We start from the raw sequence: 23,633 nt of genomic DNA, 5'->3' as shown, positions 1-23,633 counted from the left end.
AAAACCTCACAGATTCTCTAATCTTTCCTTAAGCCCCATACACACTATTAGATTTTCTGCAGATTTTTGTCTTCAGATTTACCAAAACCATATAATATGAGGTCAAACCTTAAGAGCTTAAATTTGTATGCAATCAGGCAGGCCCTTGCACTACATGGTTTTGGTAAATTTGAAGACAACAATCTGCAGAAAATCCAATAGTGTGCATGAGGTTTTTTTTTTATTTTTTTTTATTTTTTTAATGTTGTGTAGCCACTTGTGAGATTTTCTATCAATTCCTGGCAATGCAAATCCCTGTTCTGTGAAAGGAAAAGATGGGAAATTTCCCCAACAAAGACAGCAATAAAGATCTGAGGATCTAACCCTTCCACACTCACTGGAGTTGGTCTTCATAATTATGAAAACGTGTATTTTACTAATGGCATACCCAAGCCGTACCGAAAGTGGTAGGAAACTGCTGGGTGAGGTTTTATTTTTCTGACCTGCAAGGTAATATGCGCTAGCATGTATTGCATACTTACAGATTATGTGAAACTTACCTAAAAATCAAAGCCCTCCAGCACCGTGATGTCACAGCTGGAGGTCGCTTCCATCTTAACCTGTCTCCTTTCCGGGGCCGCAGACACCAGCTGTGTGACTGGCCAGAACATGCGATGACATCACTCCCGTGCATGCACGTGGGAGCTGCCGTTTACAGCACAGGACTCTGAAGGAATAGCCTGGGTGGCCATTCCTTCAGAGCGCATGCGCCAATGATGTCAACAGCTACATATACAGTAAATATTTAATAAACGGTGCACGTTTAGGAGATAGTTACAGTACCTATAGGAAAACCTTATTATAGGCCTATCTATAGGTACAAATCAGACATGGGAGTTTACTCCCACTTTAAGATGGAGGCTTCCACCAATCTGTCTGTCCTAGTCTCTTTTTATACTCAGCAGAATTATTGACATTGACTTTATCCTCCAACACAGAATCTCTGCCACTTTCAGTGATGCTGCTTTTGAACCTAACTTGTAAGAATCCAATGGGTTCCCATAACCAACATGACAGGGGCATCCATATGCCACACAACCTTACGGAAGAAGACCATACACAAAGGAATGATGATGTAAAGCATTCCCCCCTCCTTCCCACGAACATAAATCCCCTTTCCCCTCAAACTTTTGAATTCTATGCTCAATAATGCTGGCCATACACTAATAGATTTCTTTTGCTCAGCCTATGGGTCATAAGACAGAAATCTAACAGATTTCTCCATCTACACAAACAGCATGGATGAACGAATCCTCCTTACCAGACTATGTTATTCTGACAGGCGCTAGCACCGGCAGTCAGAATACCTGAACAATTCCAGCAGCTGAACTGACTGCAGGTGCTGTTATAGTAATAGTTTACTATTGCTTCAACACAAACCAACGGAACAATTGTTGAGCCGACGTGGCTACCACCCTCTGTTAGAATTTCAGTCACTCCCTCTGAATAGGCCAAAATTCTAACAGTGTATGGCCAGCTTTTGAGCTGCTTAGCAAAAATTAGTCATATAACACATAAAACCTCTTCATAAAAATGCTGTGCTACCATAGGCTGTCATTACTCATCATGATATCCTTTTCAATGGAAAAAATAAAGTATAACATACAAACACAAAAGGTACCTCTTTGAACTTGTCAATGTCCTCTGTAACTCTTTTATTTGCAGCATTGACTTCCTCGAGCTTTCTGTTCCAGTCCTTTAGCAGTTTATTACAAACACTGCTCTTGTCCTCTTCTTGCCTATTTCCACAACTGCAAGGCGAAGACTCAGCGATAGGATCAGCAACTTCATTAAGCCTTTCCTCCAATATAAGATTTGTTCTTTTTAGTTCTTCTGTCTCTTTTACTAGGTATTCAATTTCATCCTAAAAAAAGAAAAATATATATTAGGCTGTTGTATAAAGTTAAGTGGTCCAGACTTTCAGCAAGCCAAGAGATCAAAAGAATGCAAATTCTGCCACATGACCTGTGTTCCTAACAAAAAGTCCTGCACTCTAATCCTAGATAGAATAGAGAACCTTGGCGCTTGCCACTGGCGACTTTCCATTCCGCGTGTGTGTTATTTTACAGTTATATTGAACATCGGGCGTCAATACTTATCTTCATACTTGTCTCAGTTATGATGCAAACAAGTTTTGGCTTAATTCCTGATGAAAATACTTGTTATGGGCCAGGGACCGAAGCCAAATGGTCAGTATAGTAACCAGACAAGAAAGATTTTCAGAAAGAAGTCAACTCCATGATAGGGTTTACTTTTAAAGTGTTACTAAACCCAGGACCCTGCATTCACTATATCTCATCTCCCGCAGTACACAGAACATGGAAATTATAAGTAGGAAATTAAAAATAGTTTTAGTAAATATAAAATACTAAACATCTTTTCTCATCAGTAGATAGAGCAGTCTTGTGTCTTCTATCAGTGTCTGGCTAAAGCTTGTAGGATGAGTTTTCATTCTCTGACTGTCCTATGAGGCTCCAGGACCCCTAACCCTCTATCTGGCCCTGTTCTAATCACATTCACTCTCTCCCAAGACAAAAAAAAAGGAAAAACTCTAGCAATACAATGGTCTGTTCTATCAGGAGATCGTTTGGGCACTGTTGAAGGGGAGGACCAGAGAAGACAGGATCAAACAGCCTTTTTATACAATGCAGAGGATTTACCCCTTACGTTCCACAGCGAGTATAACAAGCATGCTTTACTACATTTACAGACTGATTTTACTGTTGTCTTGAACACTTTAAACAAATCGACGGGGAAAAAAAAAAAATGTAAAAAATAAAAGTGACCATAAAAAGGCAGCTCTTAATACTTACCTCTTCGGTGGGATCTCCAAGAGCTATGGCCTCCAGCGGAATCTTCACATGTGACACAATCTTGTGTGTATCAGATGCCTGGCACCCTGATGTGTGCTGTGGTTCATCCCCTCAGATCTTACATCACTAATGTATCCTGAAGGGGCTTGTGGATGCCAGTATATTGTACAACACAACATGCAGGAAAGATTTTTAATATTCTATAGTTTTAAAAGTGGGGAAGGAAGGGAGTAAAACTCAATATACTTTAGGCCCCTTTCACACTCGTGCGACTTTGCCACGATTTCGACAAAATTGTCATACGACTGTGGATCCAACTTTGCCCTGCGACTTGAAGACCGACTTTAATGAACAGGGATCCAACTTTGATCCCTGAATCTTTAGGGGGAACTAAAGGGAAAGGAAAGACAGATTCTGGTGGTAGGGGACTCAATTATTAGAAGGACAGAGAGGCCAATCTGTAACAAAGACCTGAAGCGCCGAACAATATGTGGTCTGCCGGGCGCTCGGGTTGGAATCTGGTGGACAGATTATTGGGAGGGGCTGGGGAAGACCCAGCTGTCATGGTGCACCTTGGCTCCAAGGACAAAGTCAGAGGCAGATGGAGTGTCCCAAAGAACGATTTTAGGGACTTAGGAGCTAAACTGAGGAAAGCACTGAACTTAATTCTCTCTGAAGAAGAGACGCTTGAGAGGGGATATGATTTCAATCTACAAAATACCATACTGGTGAACCCACAATAGGGATAAAACGTTCTCAGAAGGAAGTTTAACAAGACTTGTGGCCACTCATTAAAATTAGAAGAAAAGAGGTTTAACCTTAAACTATGTAGAGGATTCTTTACTGTAAGAGTGGCAAGGATGTGGAATTCCCTTCCACTGGCGGTGGTCTCAGCAGGGGGGGGGGGGAGGGGGGAGTTGATAGTTTCAAGAAACTATTAGATAAACACCTGAATGACCACAACATACAGGGATATACAATGTAATACTGACATATAATCACACACACAGGTTGGACTTGTGTCCATTTTCAACCTCACCTACTATGTAACTCCACGGCAATTAAAAAAAAAAAAAAAAAAAAAAAAACACTGACATGGGTCCTCCCCCAAATCCATACCAGACCCTTATCCGAGCAAACAGCTTGGCAGGTCGGGAAAGGGGGTGGGGAAAAGCAAGTGTCAAAAATAAAACACAGAACACGTTTTTAAAGTAATTTATTAGGCAGCTCCTAGGTCTCTTTCAACATCTTCTCCGGCTCTTCCGTTTGCGGCGTGGGGGGGGGGGGGGTTCATCTTAAAATCCATGCCAGACTGAAGGGCCTGGTAGGCTCTTGGAGGGGAAACTTTTTTTTTTTTTTTTTTTTTAATTGGCCCTTCAAGATTATCAGAGCACAAGTCCCAAGCCAAAGTCAGATCAGTTAAGACTCTGATCCGACTTCAGTGATATTCAATGGGCTGAAGTAGCATCAAAGTTGGACCAAAGTAGTGCAGGGACTACTTTGAAGTTGGCACGACTTGAAGTCTTAGTAATATGAATAGTAAGCTTCGGAAATCATGGAGAACGACTTGTCATACGATGTTGCAGTCCCAAATCGTGGGACAAGTCGTACAAGTGTGAAAGAGGAATGATAGGGCAAAGATTCTCAGTTTGGACACTTCAAAATATGGTTAAGTGCAATATATAATGCACACTGAAAATCTCAACCAACACTCACATATCTGTTTTCTTAGAACTATTCCTTTTTGGGAGGCCGCTGTATGTGTGCATGTGTGTATATAAAATCATACACACGATCCTGCACTTCCAGGTAGGGAGTGCGAACACGTGCCATTGGCTGGTCGCTCCAGCTGTCTGTGTCCTCTGGCACCCACCCATCAGCCACAGAGTCAGAAGTGCAGTTTGCCTATTAAAACAAGGAAGATTGCCATTCTGACATGAGGGGAGGCATGGATCCTGCAAAGCAGGGACTAGGATCCTTCTCTTCCCCTAGTAAAAGTAACCCCCAGAGTTTAGTAAAACACTGGTCAGGCAAAGTTAACCCTTTAATATCCCCTGATGTTAACCCCTTCCCAGCCAGTGTCATTAGTACAGTGACAGTGCATAATTTTAGCAATGATTGCTGTATTAGTGTCACTGGTTCCCAGAGTGTCAGCCGCAATATCGCAGTTCAGGTAATAAAAATAAATATCCCATCGTTTGTAGACACTATAACTTGAGCGCAAATCAATCAATATATGCTTATTGGGATTAAAAAAAAAAAAAAAAAAAAACATGCAGCAGAATACATATTGGCCTAAATTAATAAAGAAATGTGTTTATTGTTCAATATTTTTTATTAGATATATGTTTTATAGCACAAAGTTTTTTTTTTTCAAAATTGCCAGTCATCAAAATGCAGAGGTAATCGAATTCTACCAAAAAAAAAAAAAAAAAAAAAAAAGACATGCATTTAATTTGGGAACAGTGTCGTAGGACCACGCAATTTTCAGGTAAAAGTATCGCAGTGCTGTATCACAAAAAAATGGCCTGGTCATTAAGGGGGGGTAAACGTTTGAGGTCAAGTGGTTATAAAGGTTCATGAGAGAAAGTCTTTTTTTTTTTCTTTTTTTAAAGTAGTTGTAAACCTCTTAAATAAAAAAAATGAACAAAGCCATATAATGTGTACTTGCCTGAATCTATAGCATATAATGTAGATCCTGTCTGCTCTCTATCCTTTGCTATCTGCATGAATCACATCTGATGGTTTTTCCAGACACCAGGCAATCTTTGCAGATGGTCAATTAAACCAGCACACAGCAATTGATAGCCTCAGCTGTGCATGTTTCTCAGTGAGTCATTATAGAGGAAGTGTGTCCATTCCCTCCACTTAGACCCCTTTCACACGGGAGGCGTTTTTCAGGCGCTACAGTGCTAAAAAATAGTGCCTGTATAGCACCTGAAAAAAGCAGCTCCTTTCACTCCAGTGTGAAAAAGCTTTCACACTGAAGCGGTGCGCTGGCAGGGAGTCACAAAAAGTCCTGCCAGCAGCTTATTTGGAGTGGTGAACTCATCCACCTCTGCTCCCCATTGAAATCAATGGAGCAGCGCTGCGATACCACCTGAAAAACGCTGCCCCGGCGGCGATTTGCAGGTGCGTTTAACCCCTTTTCGGCCACTAGCGGGGGGTTAAACCTGCCCCACTAGCTGCCGAACAGCGGTAAACCAGTGCTAAAAATAGCGCCGCTTTAGCGCCAACGACCCCCACGGCTCAGTGTGAAAGCCCTCTTAAGATTTTGATTACACTAAGCTTTGTGCTGTGTAGTGTGTGATATCAGATCCCTACTCCTTACCTCCTGGATGCTGAGAAATACCATCCAAACCAGGAGTGTCAACTTCAATTTCATTGTGGGCCGCAACAGCATTATGGCTGCCCTCAAAAGGGCTGTCTGAATCTGTAAGACTAAATACATTTATATACTCTTTATCATATTAAATAATTGCCTCTGCATTTGATTATTACTGGTTTTAGTAAGGTCTTAAGACTTAAAGTGGTGTTCCGACCTAAAAAAAAAAAGAAATTAAAAGCCAGCAGCTACACATACTGCAGCTGCTGACTTTTAACCACTTCAATACTGGGCACTTAAACACCTTCCTGCCCAGACCAATTTTGAGCTTTCAGCGCTGTCGCACTTTGAATGACAATTGCGCGGTCATGCTACACTGTACCCAAATGAAATTTTTATAATTTTTTTTCCTACAAATAGAGCTTTATTTTGGTGGTATTTGATCACCTCTACGGTTTTTATTTTTTGCTAAATAAAAAAAGACCGAAAATTGTGAAAAAAAAAAAATATGTTTTTTTGTTTCAGTTTCAAAACTTTGTAAATAAGTTTCTCCTTCACTGATGGGCGGCACAGATGGGCATGGACAGATGGGCATGGACAGGCGGCACAGATGGGCACGGACAGGCGGCACAGATGGGCACGGACAGGCGGCACAGATGGGCACGGACAGGCGGCACAGATGGGCACGGACAGGCGGCACAGATGGGCACGGACAGGCGGCACAGATGGGCACGGATAGGAAATACAATGTTGCTTAGTTTTGTACTGATGGATGCCATTCAGTGCCAAACAATAATGCATGCCAATCAGTGATGCCCATTGTGGGCACTGACTGGCATCCATTGTGGGCACTGACTGGCATCTTTGGTGGTCTAGGGTGGCATACCTGGTGGTACGGTGGCATCTCTGGTGGTCCAGTGTGGGCATCCTCGGGGGGCTGTGCTGATAATCGATCAGCACAGACCCCCCACCCTGTCAGAGGAGCAGCCGTTTGGCTCTCCTCTACTCGCGTCTGACAAACGTGAGTGAGGAAAAGCCGATCACCGGCTCTTCCTATTTACACTGTGATCAGCCGTGATTGGACAAGGCTGATCACGTGGTAAAGAGTCTCCGTCGGAGACTCTTTATCGAGATTGTAGTTGCGGGGTGTCAGAATGACACCCCACAACAATGATCTCTGCGATGCGCGCCCCAGGGGGCGCACAGTGGCTCAAAATCCTGAGGACGTCCTAGGACATCCGGTCAGGATTTTGAAACAACTTTGCAGCCGTCATTTGACAATTGGCGGGCGACAAGTGGTTAACAATAGGACACTTACCTGTCCTGGAGTCCAGTGATGTTGGAAACATCAGCTGATGTTTCCATCAACTGCTGGATGCTGCTGCCGCCATTGTGGGTAACAGTACCTGGCAGTGTAGCCTTACCTGGAGCCCTACTGTGCATGCACGAGGCCCCGCTCCTCTCTCTGCTGGCCCGGCGACAGGGAGAGGAGGAGGAGCCCCACAGTGATGTAACGGGCCCCGACCTGGACTCCTAGAAGTGGGAACAGATACCTGTCAAAGAGAGATATCTTGTCCCCCCTCCCCCCGAAAGGTGCCAGTTGTGGCACCAGAGGGGGGGGGGGGGGGGAGACAAATGAGCGGAAGTTCCACTTTTGGGTGGAACTCCACTTTAAGCTGTGAAGGACAGGTGCAGACCAGCATGGAGCCCACTCACTCCTTTAGCAAATGATCAAAGTTTGAAAAGGACAGTTGCACAATGCTGGTATCAGCCACAAAAAAAAACGCTACTGAAGACCGCACAGACAGAACATGGTACTGCAATGGTGTTCTGTTTGAGCTGGGAAGCAGAGTCTGGTGGAGGACCAGTGGAGGGCTAGTGTTAGCTGTCAGAGTCTGCTGGATGCTGAGACCAGGAGCGGCCGGAAACAAGGGGGTGCTGGTGCTGCAGGGAAGGTATAAGGGGCCACACGAAACGGCCTGGCAAGCCGGATTCAACCTGCAGGCCTTGCATTTGACATGTTATCTAAATTGTGTACTTTTGAAAGCTGTGGGAGGAGAAAAGGCTGCAAACAGGTATAGCTTATGTAGGTGAATTTATTTCATCACTGTGTATCAGCAAAACCTCGTCACTTCAGTGGGCTTAGGTAAGGGTTTATTATCACTTTAAGGCTGGGTTCACACCGCTGCGGGTGGGAGACCCGGATGTGATTCGCACCGCACTGCAGTGCAAATCACATCCGATCTCTGTGCGATGCGAGTTCAGCCATACAGATAGTATGGCTGAATTCGCATCGCACCCGCCGCAAACTCGCACAGGACCCTTTTTTTGGTCCGCAGCAGAATCGGATCGCATGGGTGTTCACACCATGCGATCCGATTCCTGTCCGAGTTTGCAGATCGCACTGCGATATGCGGACTGGTCTGGGGGTGTCATTAAGATTTCATTGACACTCCCAGCAGTCCGCATAGGGCAGTGTGAACTGCCGGTGGGAGGCATGCGATGCGGGAAAACGCCACGGATTCGCAGCGTTCCCGCATCGCTATGGTGTGAACCTAGCCTAAAGGATTTTCCTCTTAGTTCCAGGAGAACACAAAAAGGAGCATATTTATAGAGCAGTGACTATAAACATTTACTGGTGGTAAAGCAAATCGCTGCCATTTAAAAACACATGCACCTGAAAGATTCACTTATAGTGAATGTTTAGAAATGTCAAAGTTACTGCTTTATAAATATGTCCCAAAGTAACTAAAACCGTAAACATAAAATTTCCACCAACAATTACATTCTAAATGCTGAATATGGCACATGGATACAGGAATACAAAAATATCCACAAATGAGATTACCTCATACTCTTTTTGAAGAAGATCAAGTCTAGTTTTTCGGAGGTGTTTTCGCACTGAATGACTGAGCACACGTTCATTTTCACTTGTCCCTCCTACAAAAGAAAACATGTATAAGTGCAAAGAGCTAGATCTCAAAAGAAGATGCTAAAAAGGGAAACTATAATGAATTTGGGACCAATTTATGATTTTTTTTTGTTTAGAAGTTTTATTTAATAAAAGCATTCCCAGGGCACTATAGCCAATTTACGACCAGCGCACGCTGATGTACGTCCATTTTTTGAAGAGGGATATCTGGGTAACGGCAGCAGCTGCTGCCACAACTGAGATATCCATCTGTTCAGGCGCCGGTCGTGTGTGTGATAATGGTGGTCTCTGCGGTGGGTTCGCCAACGAGATCACCGTTATCGGCGGCGGGAGAGGTGCCACCCCCCCCGGAGGCGATCAGGTCCTTTCCTGTGCTGGGTATAGAGACGAGTGCGGCTAAGATGGCCGCCACCCATCTCTATACCATAGGAGGGCGGAAGCGACGTCAAATCGTCAGTTCCGCCCATACCTCTTAAAAGGTATATTTTTTCAATGTAATTTTTTTCAAATGAATTTTTTTTTTTTATTATTGCATTTAAAGTTCAAATATGAGATCTGAGGACTTTTTGACCCCAGATCTTGTTTAAGAGGACCTGTCATGTAATGTCTTGTAATAGGAATAAAAGTGATCCTTTATAAAAAAATTTTTTTTTTTTTTTAACAGTGTAAAAATAAATAAAATCAATTAAAATAAATAAAAAAAGGTTTTTAAAAACACCCCGTCCCGACGAGCTCACGCGCAGAAGCGAGCTATGAGTAGCGCCCGCATATGAAAATGGTAGTCAAACCACACATGTGAGGTATCGCCGCGATCGGGCGAGAGCAATAATTAAAGCCCTAAATCTCCTCTGTAACACAAAAAAATGCAACCTGTAGAATTTTTTAAATGTCGCTTATGGAGATATTTGAGGCTAAAAGTTTGACGCCATTCCACGAGCAGGCGCAATTTTGAAGCCTGACATGTTGGGTATCAATTTACTCGGCGTAACATTATCTTTCACAATATACAAAAAAATTGCGCTAATTTTACTGTTGTCTTATTTTTTTATTCAAAAAAGTGATTTTTTTCCTCAAAAAAGGGCACTTGTAAGACCGCTGCGCAAATACGGTGTGAAAAAAAAGTATTGCAATGACCGCCATTTTTTATTCTCTAGGGTGTTAAAAAAATAAATAAAAAAATAATACAATATAAAATGTTTGGGGGTTCTAAGTAATTTTATAGAAAAAAAAAACAGTTTTAAACATGTAAACACAGAGTCTGAAAAAGAGGCCTGGTCCTTAAGTGGATAGGTTAGTTAAAGAGATGGCAAAGCCTACCCTGATAACTTTTTTTTAACTTTGCGACTCCCTCTGTCTGACTGAACCCTCTCATAATAAAGTACGAGTTATCTATTTCTAAATGCTTAAGAAAATTGTACCTACAGGTGGTGTAAACATGCTTTTTTAAATTGATATTAAAGGCAGTTTTTTCTTCTTAAAAAAAAATAAAAAAATAAACCAACCATGTCATTGACAGTGGCATTGCACAGAGCAGCCCCGATCCTTCTCTTCTCAGGTCCCCCGCTGCTGCTCTGTCTATTCACATACAAAGTGTGGCTTGGCTCCGCTCTCTCCTTATTGGCTCACTGGTTGTGATTGACAGTAGCAGTAACCAATGGCTCCCAGTGCCGTCTCAGCCAATGAGGAGAGAGAGAGAGAGACGCGGGAGTGACGCTGCTCTCATGCCCAACACTGGATTGAGATCGGGCTCAGGTAAGTATTAGTGGTGGGCGAGAAGATAGAATGCATGAAGGTAATAAAAAGTTTAGCCTTTACAAATACTAAGTAAAAGCAAAGGCTCCTACAGGACAGGTGCTTAAGACCCCTTTCACACCAGGGCGTTTTGCAGGCGCTATAGCGTTATAAATAGCACCTGCAATCCGCCCTAAAAAAGCTGCACCATTGTCTGTAGTGTGAAAGCCCGAGGGGTTTCACACTACAGCGGTGCGCTGGCAGGACGTCAGGGAAAAGTCCTGCCAGCAGCTTCTTTGGAGCGGTGAAGGAGCGGTGTGCTTACCGCTCCTCCACTGCTGCTCCCCACTGAAATCAATGGGGCAGCGCTGTAATACCGCCGGCAAAACGCTGCTATTGCAGCGTATTGCCGGCGGTTTTTAACCCTCTCGGCCGCTAGCGGGGGGGGGGGGGGGGGGGGTAAAAGCGCCCCGCTAGTGGCCGAAATGCACCACAAATCCGTCGGTAAAATGCCGCTAAAAATAGCAGCGTTTTACCGCCCACTCTATGGACGGTGTGGTGTGAAAGGGGTCTAATTGATGAAGAAATTATGAAGGAGTAGCCCTCGCCTGGCCATGATACAGCTTTTGATTCAATTGTCCAATTACTTTTGGTCCCTTGAAAAAGGGGGTGATGGCTATTCTTAAGAGTTGTCATTCCTAAACCCTTCCTCCAATTTGGATGTACATCAAATTAAACCTAAGAGTGTGCACTCTCATATATTTTGGTAAATACCTGAAAAAAAAAAAAAAAAAAAAAAAAAAAAAAAAAAAAATCGAAAATTGTGTCTGTGTCCAAATATATATGGACCTAACTGTATATAGAATATTTCATATTTATTTGACTTAAAAAAGAAAGAAACATCAAATATTAAGTATAAGTATTTTGTACATGTACACGAGCATATTCCATATAAAAACCCAAACATTTTTTATAAAGTTTTTTTTTTTTTTTTTTTTTTTTTTTATCTTAAAAATTGCAACCATCCCAAACACTTAAAAAGAAAAAGCCATTCACAGTACCTATGATGTCTTTGCAGGGATTATCACGTGTAATAGGGACTCTGCAGGCTGGGCATTGGTTGTTGTTCTTCAGCCACAAGTCAATGCAACTCGAACAGAAAACATGATGGTTGACGCAAATGACTGGTTGCCGTACCTGTAAAGAAGAGGAAAAAAAAGCTTGTAAAAGTCAGGTACGCTGTCTGACACATTACCCAGCACACAGATGTCTAGTAGTAGACCTGGGCAACAACCAGAAACAAGGCTAACAATTTAAATAATTACAGTGACAGTGTATTATTATTCAAGAAAATATGCTGCTCAGCTCCCTAGAATTTATTGGACTGAAGATCTTATAAATGAATGTACATTTTCCCTAATGTCCAACACAAACCACTAGTGGGTTAGTATACATCAGAACTGAGGATTAACCACTTGACATCCTTCGGCCACAGCGCGGACCTGAATTCCTGGGAGGCCGTCATATGACACCCTTCCCGTGTGTACACTCCCTGCGCGGGCCCTGTAGCGGAGCATGCTGTGATCACTGAGTCAATGAGACTCGGGTGATCACCGATCCGAGTAAGGGGGGTTCCTGGCCCCTTACCATGTGATCAGCTGTCAGCCCATGACAGCTGATCACATGATCAAAACAAAAGCTCTGTGATCATTTTTTTTCTCTCCTCGCGCTGACAAAAAAAGCCAATCACCGGCTCATCTTAAAAGGGACATCAGTCCCGAAAAGGAAGAGGCAATTATGCCTCATTTGTGCCATCTAACAGTGCCCAAAAGTGCCACCTATCAATGCCCACCAGTGCCACCTATCAATGCCACCTAGAAGTGCTGCCTATCAGTGTTACTGATCAGTGCCCATCACTGCCACCCATCAATGACGGACAAAAATTACCCGCTTTAAAATGTAAATAAATAATTTTCGGTCTTTTTACATTTTCTTTTATAAAAAAAAAAAAAAAAAAAAAAAAAAAAAATCAATAAACTGTACAGGTGATCAAATACCATCAAAAGAAAGCTCTATTTGGGGGGGGGGGGGAATGATAAAAATTAATTTGGGTACAGTGTTGTATGACTGCGCAATTGTCATTCAAAGTGCATCAGCGCTGAAAGCTGGTCTGGATGGGGGGGGGGGGGGTTTATGTGCCCAGTAAGCAAGTGGTTAAAACCCCACTCCAGCCAAAAAAAAAAGTGCAATATATTATATATATATATATATATATATATATATATATAAAATGTTAGAGAGTGCGGAAAAGTTAGAAATTCTGTAAAAGGAACGAACTCCAGGAAGCTTCCAAATTAATCCTTGGAGTGGAGCTGCACCTGTAGTACAAGGGTTGACTGCTCATTTAGGTTTCGGCGGACCAATCCTCCGCTCTTCCATGCTATAGAATCCCCCACAATAATCCACCTGACTAATGTTCAGATATCATAAAGATGAAGACGTGTTGATACTGAGAGACAGTCCACCACTGGGGCGTGGGAATAGCGTCATCTCCCGAGGGGCGCAGAGAATCAGGTAAGTTAAAGTGCATAAACGCACCCTTAACCACTTAACAACCGGCCCATAGCCGAATAACGGCTACAGGGCGGTTGTTTAACTCTGAGAGGCCATTAATTAACGGCCTCCCAGAATTCCGCTCTCTCGCGCCCCCTGGGGCACGCACTCGAGAGCATCCGTGACCGCCGGGTCCACAGGACCAGGCGCATCACGGATCACGGTAAACGGCTGCTCATCGCGGCCGTTTACCACGAGAATGCTCCGTCAAATGACAGAGTGATCACTTGTAAAATGTTAGGACGCTGGTTCCTCCCTCCCCTCTCTGTACCGATCGGTACAGTGGAGGGGGAAGAGAACGGTGTCAGCAGCGCCGTGGGCTGCATCTGCAGTGCCCACATCGCTGCTCACCGAAATGTAACCCCTCAATACCCTGCCAATATCCTGCCAATACCCAATATCCCAATATTTCAGGCAAGGAGGTGAGATGTGGGGTCTTATTGACCCCATATCTCACTGTAAAGAGGACCTGTCATACCATATTCCTATTACAAGGGATGTTTACATTCCTTGTAATAGGAATAAAAGTGATCAAAAAATGTATTTTTGGAAAAAAAAAAAATGTCAAACTAAAATAAAGTAAAATGAACAATAACAAAGAATTTTTTTTTTTTTTTTTTAAAGCGCCCCTGTCCCCATGTGCTCGCATGTAGAAGCGAACGCATACGTCCCTCCCACATATGAAAACGGTGTTCAAACCACACATGTGAGGTATCGCTGCAAACGTTAGAGCGAGAACAATAATTTTGGCCCTAGACCTCCTCTGTAACTCAAAACATGTAACCAGTAAAAAAATTTAAAGCATCGCCTATGGGGACTTTTAAGTATCGACGTTTGGCGCCATTTCACGAGCATGTGCAATTTTGAAAGGTGACATGTTAGGTATCTATTTACTCAGCGTAACTTCATCTTTCACATTATGCAAAAATTTGGCTAACTTTAATGTTTTGTTTTTTTTTAAACCACAAAACTGTTTTTTCCCCCCCAAAAAAACACGTGCAAAAAATTCCTGCGCAAATACTGTGCGGGATAAAAAGTTGTAACGACCACCATCGTATTCTCTAGGGTCTTTGATATAGATATATATATATATATATATATAATGTTTTGGGGTTCTATGTAATTTTCTAGCAAATTATGATTTTTACATGTAGGAGAGAAATGTCAGAATTGTCCTGGGTGCTCCAGAACGCCTGATGGTGCTCCCTGCATGTTGGGCCTCTGTATGTGGCCACACTGTGTAAAAGTCTTACCTATGTGGCATCGCCATACTCGGGAGTAATAGCAGAATGTGTTTTGGGGTGTAATTTGTGGTATGCATATGCTGTGTGTGAGAAATAACCTGATAATATGACAATTTTGTGAAAAAATAAATAAAAAATCTTGATTTTGCAAAGAATTGTAGGAAAAAAATGCCAACTTCAAAAAGCTCATCATGCCTCTTACTAAATACCTTGGAATATCTTCTTTCCAAAGGGGGGTCATTTGGGGGGTATTTGTACATTTCTGGCATATTAGGGTCTCAAGAAAAGAGATAGGCCGTCCGTACATCAGGTGTGATCAATTTTCAGATATTGGCACCATAGCTTGTGGACTCTATAACTTTCACAAAGACCAAATAATATGCACCAATTTGTACTTATTTTTACCAAAGATATGTAGTAGTATACATTTTGGCCAAAATGTATGAAGAAAAATTACTAATCTGCTAAATTTTATAACAGAAACAAAGAAAAAAATCATTTTTTCTTTTATAGCACAAAAAATAAAAAACCCAGCGGTGATTAAATACCACCAAAAGAAAGCTCTATTTGTGTGAAAAAAATAACAAAAATGTCATATGGGTACAGTGTTGCATGACTAATTGTCATTCAAAATGTGAGAGCACCGAAAGCTGAAAATTGGTCTGGTTATTAACCACTTGCCGCCCGCCCTATAGCAAATAGACGGACCGGACGTCATATGACGTGATCAGGATTATGAGCCGCTGCGCGCCCCAGGGGGCGCGCATCGCGGCGATCGTTGTTGCGGGGTGTCAGTCTGACACCCGGCAACTACGATCTCGGTAAAGAGTCTCCGACGGAGACTCTTTACCACGTGATCAGCCGTGTCCAATCACGGCTGATCACAGTGTAAATAGGAAAAGCCGGTGATCGGCTTTTCCTCACTCGCGTCTGTCAGACGCGAGTAGAGGAGAGCCGATCGGCTGCTCCTCCGACAGGGGGGGTCTGTGCTGATCAATTATCAGCACAGCCAACCCGAGGATGCCCACACTGGACCACCAGGGACGCCACCAGACCACCAGGGATGCCAAGGACAAGGTATGCCACCCTAGACCACCAGGGATTCCAGTCAGTGCCACAATGGATGCCAATCAGTGCCCATAATGGATGCCAATCAGTGCCCACAATGGGCATCACTGATTGGCATGCATTATTGATTGGCACTGATTGGCATCCATTAGTACAATATATTATAATACAATGCCGCCTATCAGTTCCCATCTGTGCCGCCTATCAGTGCCTACCCATGCCCACCTGTGCCGCCTAACCCATGCCCACCTGTGCCGCCTAACCCATGCCCATCCATGCCAATTTGTGCCACCTATCAGTGCCCATCCGTGTCGCCCATCCGTGCCGCCCATCCGTGCCCATCAATGCCACCTCATCAGTGCCACTTCATTGGTGCCACCTCATCGGTGCCCATCAGTGCCGCCTTATCATTGCCCATCAGTGTAACCCCATCAGTGCCCATCAGTGAAGGAGAAAACTTACTTATTTGCAAAGTTTTGAAACTGAAACAAAAAAAACACAACATTTTTTTTTTTTTAATTTTCTGTATTTTTTTATTTGTTTAGCAAAAAATAAAAACCGCAGAGGTGGTCAAATACCACCAAAAGAAAGCTCTATTTGTGGGAAAAAAATGATAAAAATGTCATTTGGGTACAGTGTAGCATGACCGCACAATTGTCATTCAAAGTGCGACAGCGCTGAAAGCTCAAAATTGGTCTGGGCAGGAAGGTGTTTAAGTGCCCGGTATTGAAGTGGTTAAGGGTGTTTAAGTGCCCATCGGTCAAGTGGTTAACCACTTAAGGACCGCCGTATTGCCATTGTACGTCAGCACAATGGCACAGGCAGGCACAATGACGTACATCTACGTGATTGCCTTCCAGCGGGTGGGGGGTCCGATCGGACCCCCTCCCGCTGTTTACGGCGGTCCGATTCGGTCCAGGAGCGCTCCGTGATGAGGGGATGGCCGTTGGTTTTCGGCCACCCCCTCTGGATCGCTCCTGGCCAATGAGAAGCTTCCTCCCCTGTGTATTGTTTACACAGGAAGGAGGAAGTGATGTCATTCTCCTCGGGGCGGTCTTTTTGACCGGACTACGAGGAGAAGAGTAAAAGTAAGTGTGCACCAACACTACACTGACATGTAGGTACACACAGGCACACAAACCCCCCCCGATCCCCCCCCCGCCCCCCAGTCACAGTGTCACTGATTGCATTGATCATTTCTTTACTGATCAATGCATTCAGTGTCAGTTGTGACAGTAAAAACTGTCAGGACAGTTAGTGTTAGGTCCAGGGTAGCCCCCTATCACCCCCCAATAAAGATTTAACCCCCTGATTGCCCCTAGAGTTAACCCTTTCACCCCCTTTTGCCAGTGTCACTAAGCGATCATTTTTCTGATCGCTGCATGTGTCGCTAGGTAGCTAGTTATTTTTTTAGGTTCACCGCCAGGTTTTTATATCGCTAGGTACCCCGATATACTACCCAATAATGGTTTTAACCCCCAGATTGCCGCTAGTTAACCCTTTCACCCCCTTTTGCCAGTGTCACTAAGCGATCGTTTTTCTGATCGCTGCATTAGTGTCGCTACAGTCGCTAGGTAGCTAGTTATTTTTTTAGGTTCACCGCCAGGTTTTTATAGCGCTAGGTACCCCGATATACTACCCAATAATGGTTTTAACCCCCTGATTGCCGCTAGTTAACCCTTTCACCCCCTTTTGCCAGTGTCACTAAGCGATCATTTTTCTGATCGCTGCATGTGTCGCTAGGTAGCTAGTTATTTTTTTAGGTTCACCGCCAGGTTTTTATATCGCTAGGTACCCCGATATACTACCCAATAATGGTTTTAACCCCCTGATTGCCGCTAGTTAACCCTTTCACCCCCTTTTGCCAGTGTCACTAAGCGATCGTTTTTCTGATCGCTGCATTAGTGTCGCTACAGTCGCTAGGTAGCTAGTTATTTTTTTAGGTTCACCGCCAGGTTTTTATAGCGCTAGGTACCCCGATATACTACCCAATAATGGTTTTAACCCCCTGATTGCTGCTAGTTAACCCTTTCACCCCCTTTCACCAGCGATCACAGTATAAGTGTCACTGGTGACGCTGGTTAGCCAGTTAGTTATTTAGGTTCCCCGTCAGGTTTTTATATAGCGCCAGGGACCCCCATATACTACCTAATAAAAATTTGAACCCCCTGATTGCCCCTAGTTAACCCTTTCACCACTGATCACCGTATAAGTGTTACGGGTGACTCTGGTTAGTTTGTTTTTTATAGCATTTTATATTCAAATCCGGAAGGCAGTGCTTGGTTTTCGGGGTCCCGTACGTGGCTAGGCTCCCAAAAAGTCCCCCACATGTGGTATCCCCGTACTCGGGAGAAGCAGCAGAATTTATTTTGGGGTGTAATTTGACTTCTGCCCATAGCATGTGTGAGCAATATATCATTTAGTGACAACTTTGTGCAAAAAAAAAAAAAAGTTTGTAATATTCCCGCAACTTTTGGCAAAATATAAAATATTCCATGGACTCAACATGCCTCTCAGTAAATAGCTTGGGGTGTCTACTTTCCAAAATGGGGTCATTTTGGGGGGTTTTGTGCTATTTTGGCATTTTATGGCCTTCGAAACTGTGATAGGTAGTGAGGAGTTAAATCAAAAATTTGCACCCTTAGAAATCCTGAAGGTGGTGATTGGTTTTCGGGGTGCCGTGCGCGACTAGACTCCCAAAAAGTCCCACACACGTGGTATCCCCATACTCGGGAGAAGTAGCGGAATATATTTTGGGGTGCAATTCCACATATAACCATGGCATGTGTGAGCAATATATCATTTAGTGACAACTTTTTGTAAAAACATTTTTTTTTTTTTTTTTTTGTCATTATTCAATCCCTTAGGACAAAAAAAAAAAAATATTCAATGGGCTCAACATACCCATCAGCAATTTCCTTGGGGTGTCTACTTTCCAAAATGGGGTCATTTGGGGGGGATTTGTACTGCCCTGCCATTTTAGCACCTCAAGAAATGAGATCGGCAGTCATAAATTAAAAGCTGTGTAAATTCCAGAAAATGTACTCTAGTTTGTAGACGCTATAACTTTTGCGCAAACCAAAAAATATACGCTTATTGACATTTTTTTTACTAAAGACATGTGGCTGAATAAATTTTGCCCTCAATGTATGACTAAAATTTAGTTTATTCGATTTTTCTTATAACAAAAAGAAGAAAATATCTTTTTTTTTCAAAATTTTCGCTCTTTTTCCATTTATATCGCAAAAAAAAAAAAAAAAAAAAAAAAAAAAAAAAATCGCAGAGGCGATCAAATACCATCAAAAGAAAGCTCTATCTGTGGGAAGAAAAGGACGCAAATTTCGTTTGGGTGCAATATTGCATGACCGCGCAATTACCAGTTAAAGCAGCGCAGTGCGAAATTGCAAAAAGACCTCTGGTCCTTAAGGTGTTTATTGGTCCGGAGCTGAAGTGGTTAAACTAGATGATGCCTGAGTGCTGGCGCAGCCTAACTGCAAAGGGATCATTTTAAAGTTCCCCAAGTTGGGCTTTAACTTCCTATTGCTGTCTGTGTAAGATAGAACATGAAGTCTGGGTGAATCTCCCTACTTCCTATTTGATGGGTGTCAGTCAGAACTAGGGGTGCAACGCATCGACACCGATCCGTGATCCAAATGGGTCACCCTGTTCGGATCGGCACACTCCACAATCCACGGAGTGCTCTGTGGCTTTGGCCTAGCTCCAGAACGGCTGCCATCTTTGTACACCCAGCGGCTGTTTACAATGTGATCGCTCCGTCAAATGACGGAGCGATCACTTGTAAACAAACCGGCGTCTCTCCCCTCTGTGTACTGATCTGTACAGCGAAGGGGAGAGATCGGATGGCAGTAGCGCTGTGGGCTGGATCTGTAGTGCCCACAGTGCTGCTCTGTGACAATTGCAGTCACAGCCATCCCTCCATACTCTGCCAATACTCCGCTCATACCCAGCCATACTCGGCGATACCCAGCCAATATTACATTGTGAGAGATGACCATTACAGTGGGGGAGATGACATGGATATTACAGTGGGGACTATATGGTGGTGGAATATTCACAGGTTTTTGAAAATTCAATTATTATTTGCCAATCCGAAAAATGATCCAATCTGTGACTCTGATTTGAGGAACGATCCGATCCGTGAGTTTTTTGATCCGTTGCACCCCTAGTCAGAACAGGAAGCGATGGTACATACCCCAAGTGGAGACACAGGTAGTAATAAAAACACATTTTCCAGTACAGTGTAAAATATTTAGTTCAGGCTTTTGATACAGTTGGTGTACTCCTAACAGTGATTTCCCCTCCCCTCTGTTTCAGGTAAAGGGTGTCAGATAGAACAGGAAATATCCTTCCTGGGAACACAGACAACCTGAAAAGTTCTTTCCCACTTTATCCAAAACCTAGGCTGCTTTTACATTGCTTCATGGATAAAACACATATGCGTTTTTGCTCTGTATTGCATTTTTGACACATATTTGCTGCATTTGCATTGCGTTTTTCCCCTGGATATAGCACTTTCCACAGGTGCGTTGCAATTTATGATTTTTTGCTGTTTTTTATATTAATTTCAATAGAGAGGTGTGTTTTTTTACCGCACCAAAAAGAAACGTTCCATAGGATTTAAAGGGATGCATTTTTCTTTTTTTTTTTTTTTTTTTTATGAAAAACCGATTGGTGCGAATGGGATCTAAAAAAAAAGATTATTGGCTGGAGTTTGTTTTTAACCCCTTCCATATGGGGCCAATTCTTCTGGTAAAAATCATAATTTTTTGGCTAGAAAATTACTCGTAATCCTTTAACATTATATACGGCATATATTTTTTAGCAGAGACCCCAGGGAATAAAAGTGCGGTTGCTGAAATTTTATATGCCACATGGTATTTGCGCAAACAATATTCATCCACAATAAAAAAAAAAAAAATAAAAAAAAAAAAAACACAACACTAATGTTCGCGGTGATACCGCACGTGTGGTTTTGAATGGCATTTACATATGCGTGTGTAACCTACCTATGTATTTGCTTCTGCACGGGCACAATGGGCACATGGTGCTTTAATTTTTCCCTTTTTTTCTGATCGCTTTTAGGCTAGGTTTGCAATAGCAGGAGATTTTGACTGGCTCTATGGAGGAGGTTTACACATCCCTGCAGCGATTCTGGTGCAATTTGCTCAAACACGATATGCGTCTTATCCTAAATGCGGGCTGAAATCAGACTTCAAATGATGAACCAGGACACACTGGACCCCTGCTGGGAGCCGAATGTGGCTCAAATGTAAACTCAGCCTAAGTCCTATTATAAGGAATGTAAACATCCCTTGGAATAGGACATGACAGGCCCTCTTTATACTTCTCTATTATGAAAAAGCCCGAGATAAAAACAAAAAAAAAAAAACAAGCGATTTCAAGGCTTCCCAGCAAAAAAAAGTTTACATCTGCCGTTCACAGAATTGATGTCATGACATCGCTTCTGGCCTCCGAGGGTCATAGAGATGGCCAGGGACCACTTGGGTCAGGGGTTAGCTCTATGGTGAACCGCCGCCAGATCCATTTTCCAGCTGAAGGGCGGCAGGGGGCCTCCCCTCCCACCACCTGTAAATGCAATCAAGCAATAAACAGCCACTATGATGGTTTTTACTCACCTGCTGAAAAAAACTATTTCTGAATGATGCCTGCAGCTACAGGCACCATTGCCATATCTCCACTCAAAGTCCAGGCCAGCATATGATGTCCTAGAGATTTATTTAGGCCAATATGCCCAACTCTTGAGTTAGCTTGATTTTTTTTATATACATGCCTCCTCTAATGTTAGAGGCACTGGTGTAAGCACTACCATGCATAATGCGTTTCCTTTTGGAGAAGGCAGCACCTAACGTAAAATGAAGCTTAAGGGATAGACAATGAGGGGAAAAAAAAAGTATTTGATTCCCTGCCGATTTTGTACGTTTCCCCACCGATAAAGAAATGATCAGTCTATAATTTTAATGGCAGGTTTTTTGTTTTGTTTTTAACAGTGAGAGACAGAATAACAATGAAAAAATCCAGAGAACGCATTTAAAAAAAAAAAAAAAAAAAAAAAAAAAAAGTTATAAATGTATTTGCATTTTAATGAGTGGAATAAGTATTTGATCCCCTTATCAATCAGCAAGATTTCTGGTTCCCAGGGCAGCCTTACAAGGACCGATCTCAATGTATAGCTTTCAAAATTTAGCATCTGACAACCGCTTCTCCTCCTCTCCCTCCCCTGGCTGTCAGCTGCTTTATTGAAAGCTATAAAAAGGGAGATCGGTGCTTGTAACTGCCCCCACCGATCACCCACACTGTCCCCTCCTCCTCTCTGGGTCCTCCCTCTGGTCCCCCCTCTCAAACCAGATCTGTCAGGATGAAGAGTGGAGGAAGGAGCTGGTAAATATGTTATTTACCGGTTCCTTCTTTTCTGAATGAACAGAGGCAGTAATCACTGCCTCTGTCCATTCACAACTGAGCACTGTAACCTCTGTATATGATGCTCCAGCTTATGAATGAACAGGAGCCTCTGTCTCCTGTCCATTTATCTTCAGTGCAAAGAGACTGGGGAATCTATGCCCTCAGTCCCTTTCCTTCCTCAAAAGGGAGATGTCAGGGGTCTGTTTAGACCGCTGATATCTCACCAAAGCCACCCCCGACAGGTTGATAAAAAAATTGAATAAAGAATTGCAATAAATAAATATTTAAGGGTTAAAATGTAAAAAACAAAAACACACACACACACAATAAAAACTGACACCATTCAAATCCTCACCTCAAATAAAAAATTATATAATAATATATATACACATATACATACATAAATAAATACATACATACACCTGACACAGTTCACACCTCTTCCGTGCCTATCAGTGCCCACCCATCAGTGCCAATGTCACAGGACATACACACACACACACACGTCAGAAGACACAGTGCAGCACACACACACAGCTCAGTACACCATCCATACATGTCAATAAGGGCCTGAGAACTTGTGAATGTGTGAGGAGCAATGCCTCATGGGACATGTAGTCCTGGGCAGGCAGTGAGTGGTTCTAAAGTCAGAAGTTTTTTGCCTTGCTATAGGGGCACTCTATACTATATTTTGCAGCTTGTTATTGGGGCACTCTGAAGGCAGGAGAAGCCAGAAGTGGGGTGGGGGACCCCAGAAGAGGAATCAGGACTGCTCTGTCCAAAACAATTACACAGAACGGGCAAGTATAAAATGTTTGTTGCTTAACCACTTGCCACCCGCCATATAGCAAAATGAAGGCGGCAAAGTGGTTGTGATATCCTGACTGGACATCATATGACGTTATCAAGATATCACAGCCGCAGCATGGTGATCGGAGGTGTGGTGTGTCAGTCTGACATGGTGCAACTCCGATTGTGGTATGAAGCATCTGACAGAGGCTTCTTATCACGTGATCAGCAACTCTCCCTGTCGGGGAGAGCCGCCCCCCCATCAAAAGGTGCCAGTCAGTGCCCAACACCTGCCAGCCTGTCCCCATAATAAATGCCTGTCAGTGCCCACAACAGTGCCAATCAGTGCCCCAAAGTGCCAACCAGTAATGCCTGTCAGTAGCTCCTCATCAGCGCTGCCTATCCAGTGTCACCTATCAGTGCCCATGAGGTTTGTTTTTTTTCCTTTCTTAAAGCGCAAAAAAAAAAAAAAAAAAAAAAAACGCAGAGATGTTTAAATACCACCAACAGAAAGCTCTATTTGTGGGAAGAAAATGATAAAAATGTTAGTTTAGGTACAGTGTTGTATGATCACGCGATTGTCAAAGTGCGACAGCACTGAAAGCTAAAAATTGCCTGGTATGGAAGTGGTAAAAAAA

General features: G+C 43.1%; 1 protein-coding gene across 1 annotated transcript in view; it reads right to left on the bottom strand.

Moving 5' to 3' along the window:
• The window catches only part of OBI1 (ORC ubiquitin ligase 1), a 58,334-nt gene that overhangs the window by 24,261 nt on the left and 10,440 nt on the right, over positions 1-23,633 (bottom strand). Inside the window, exons 2-4 of the mRNA XM_077483061.1 lie at positions 11,902-12,037; positions 9,026-9,117; positions 1,661-1,903 (exon numbers count right to left, since the gene is read on the bottom strand). Of these exons, the coding sequence (XP_077339187.1) occupies positions 1,661-1,903; positions 9,026-9,117; positions 11,902-12,037 (471 nt within the window). The remainder of the gene's footprint in view (positions 1-1,660; positions 1,904-9,025; positions 9,118-11,901; positions 12,038-23,633) is intronic.

This window comes from Lithobates pipiens, unplaced genomic scaffold (genome assembly GCF_037356315.1).
Source record: "Lithobates pipiens isolate NorthernLeopardFrog02 unplaced genomic scaffold, aLitPip1_a1.2 Scaffold_16, whole genome shotgun sequence".
In the NCBI taxonomy this organism is placed as follows: domain Eukaryota; kingdom Metazoa; phylum Chordata; class Amphibia; order Anura; family Ranidae; genus Lithobates; species Lithobates pipiens.
Note: the sequence above shows the minus strand (reverse complement) of the source record. Positions and strands in the feature narration are given on the sequence as shown.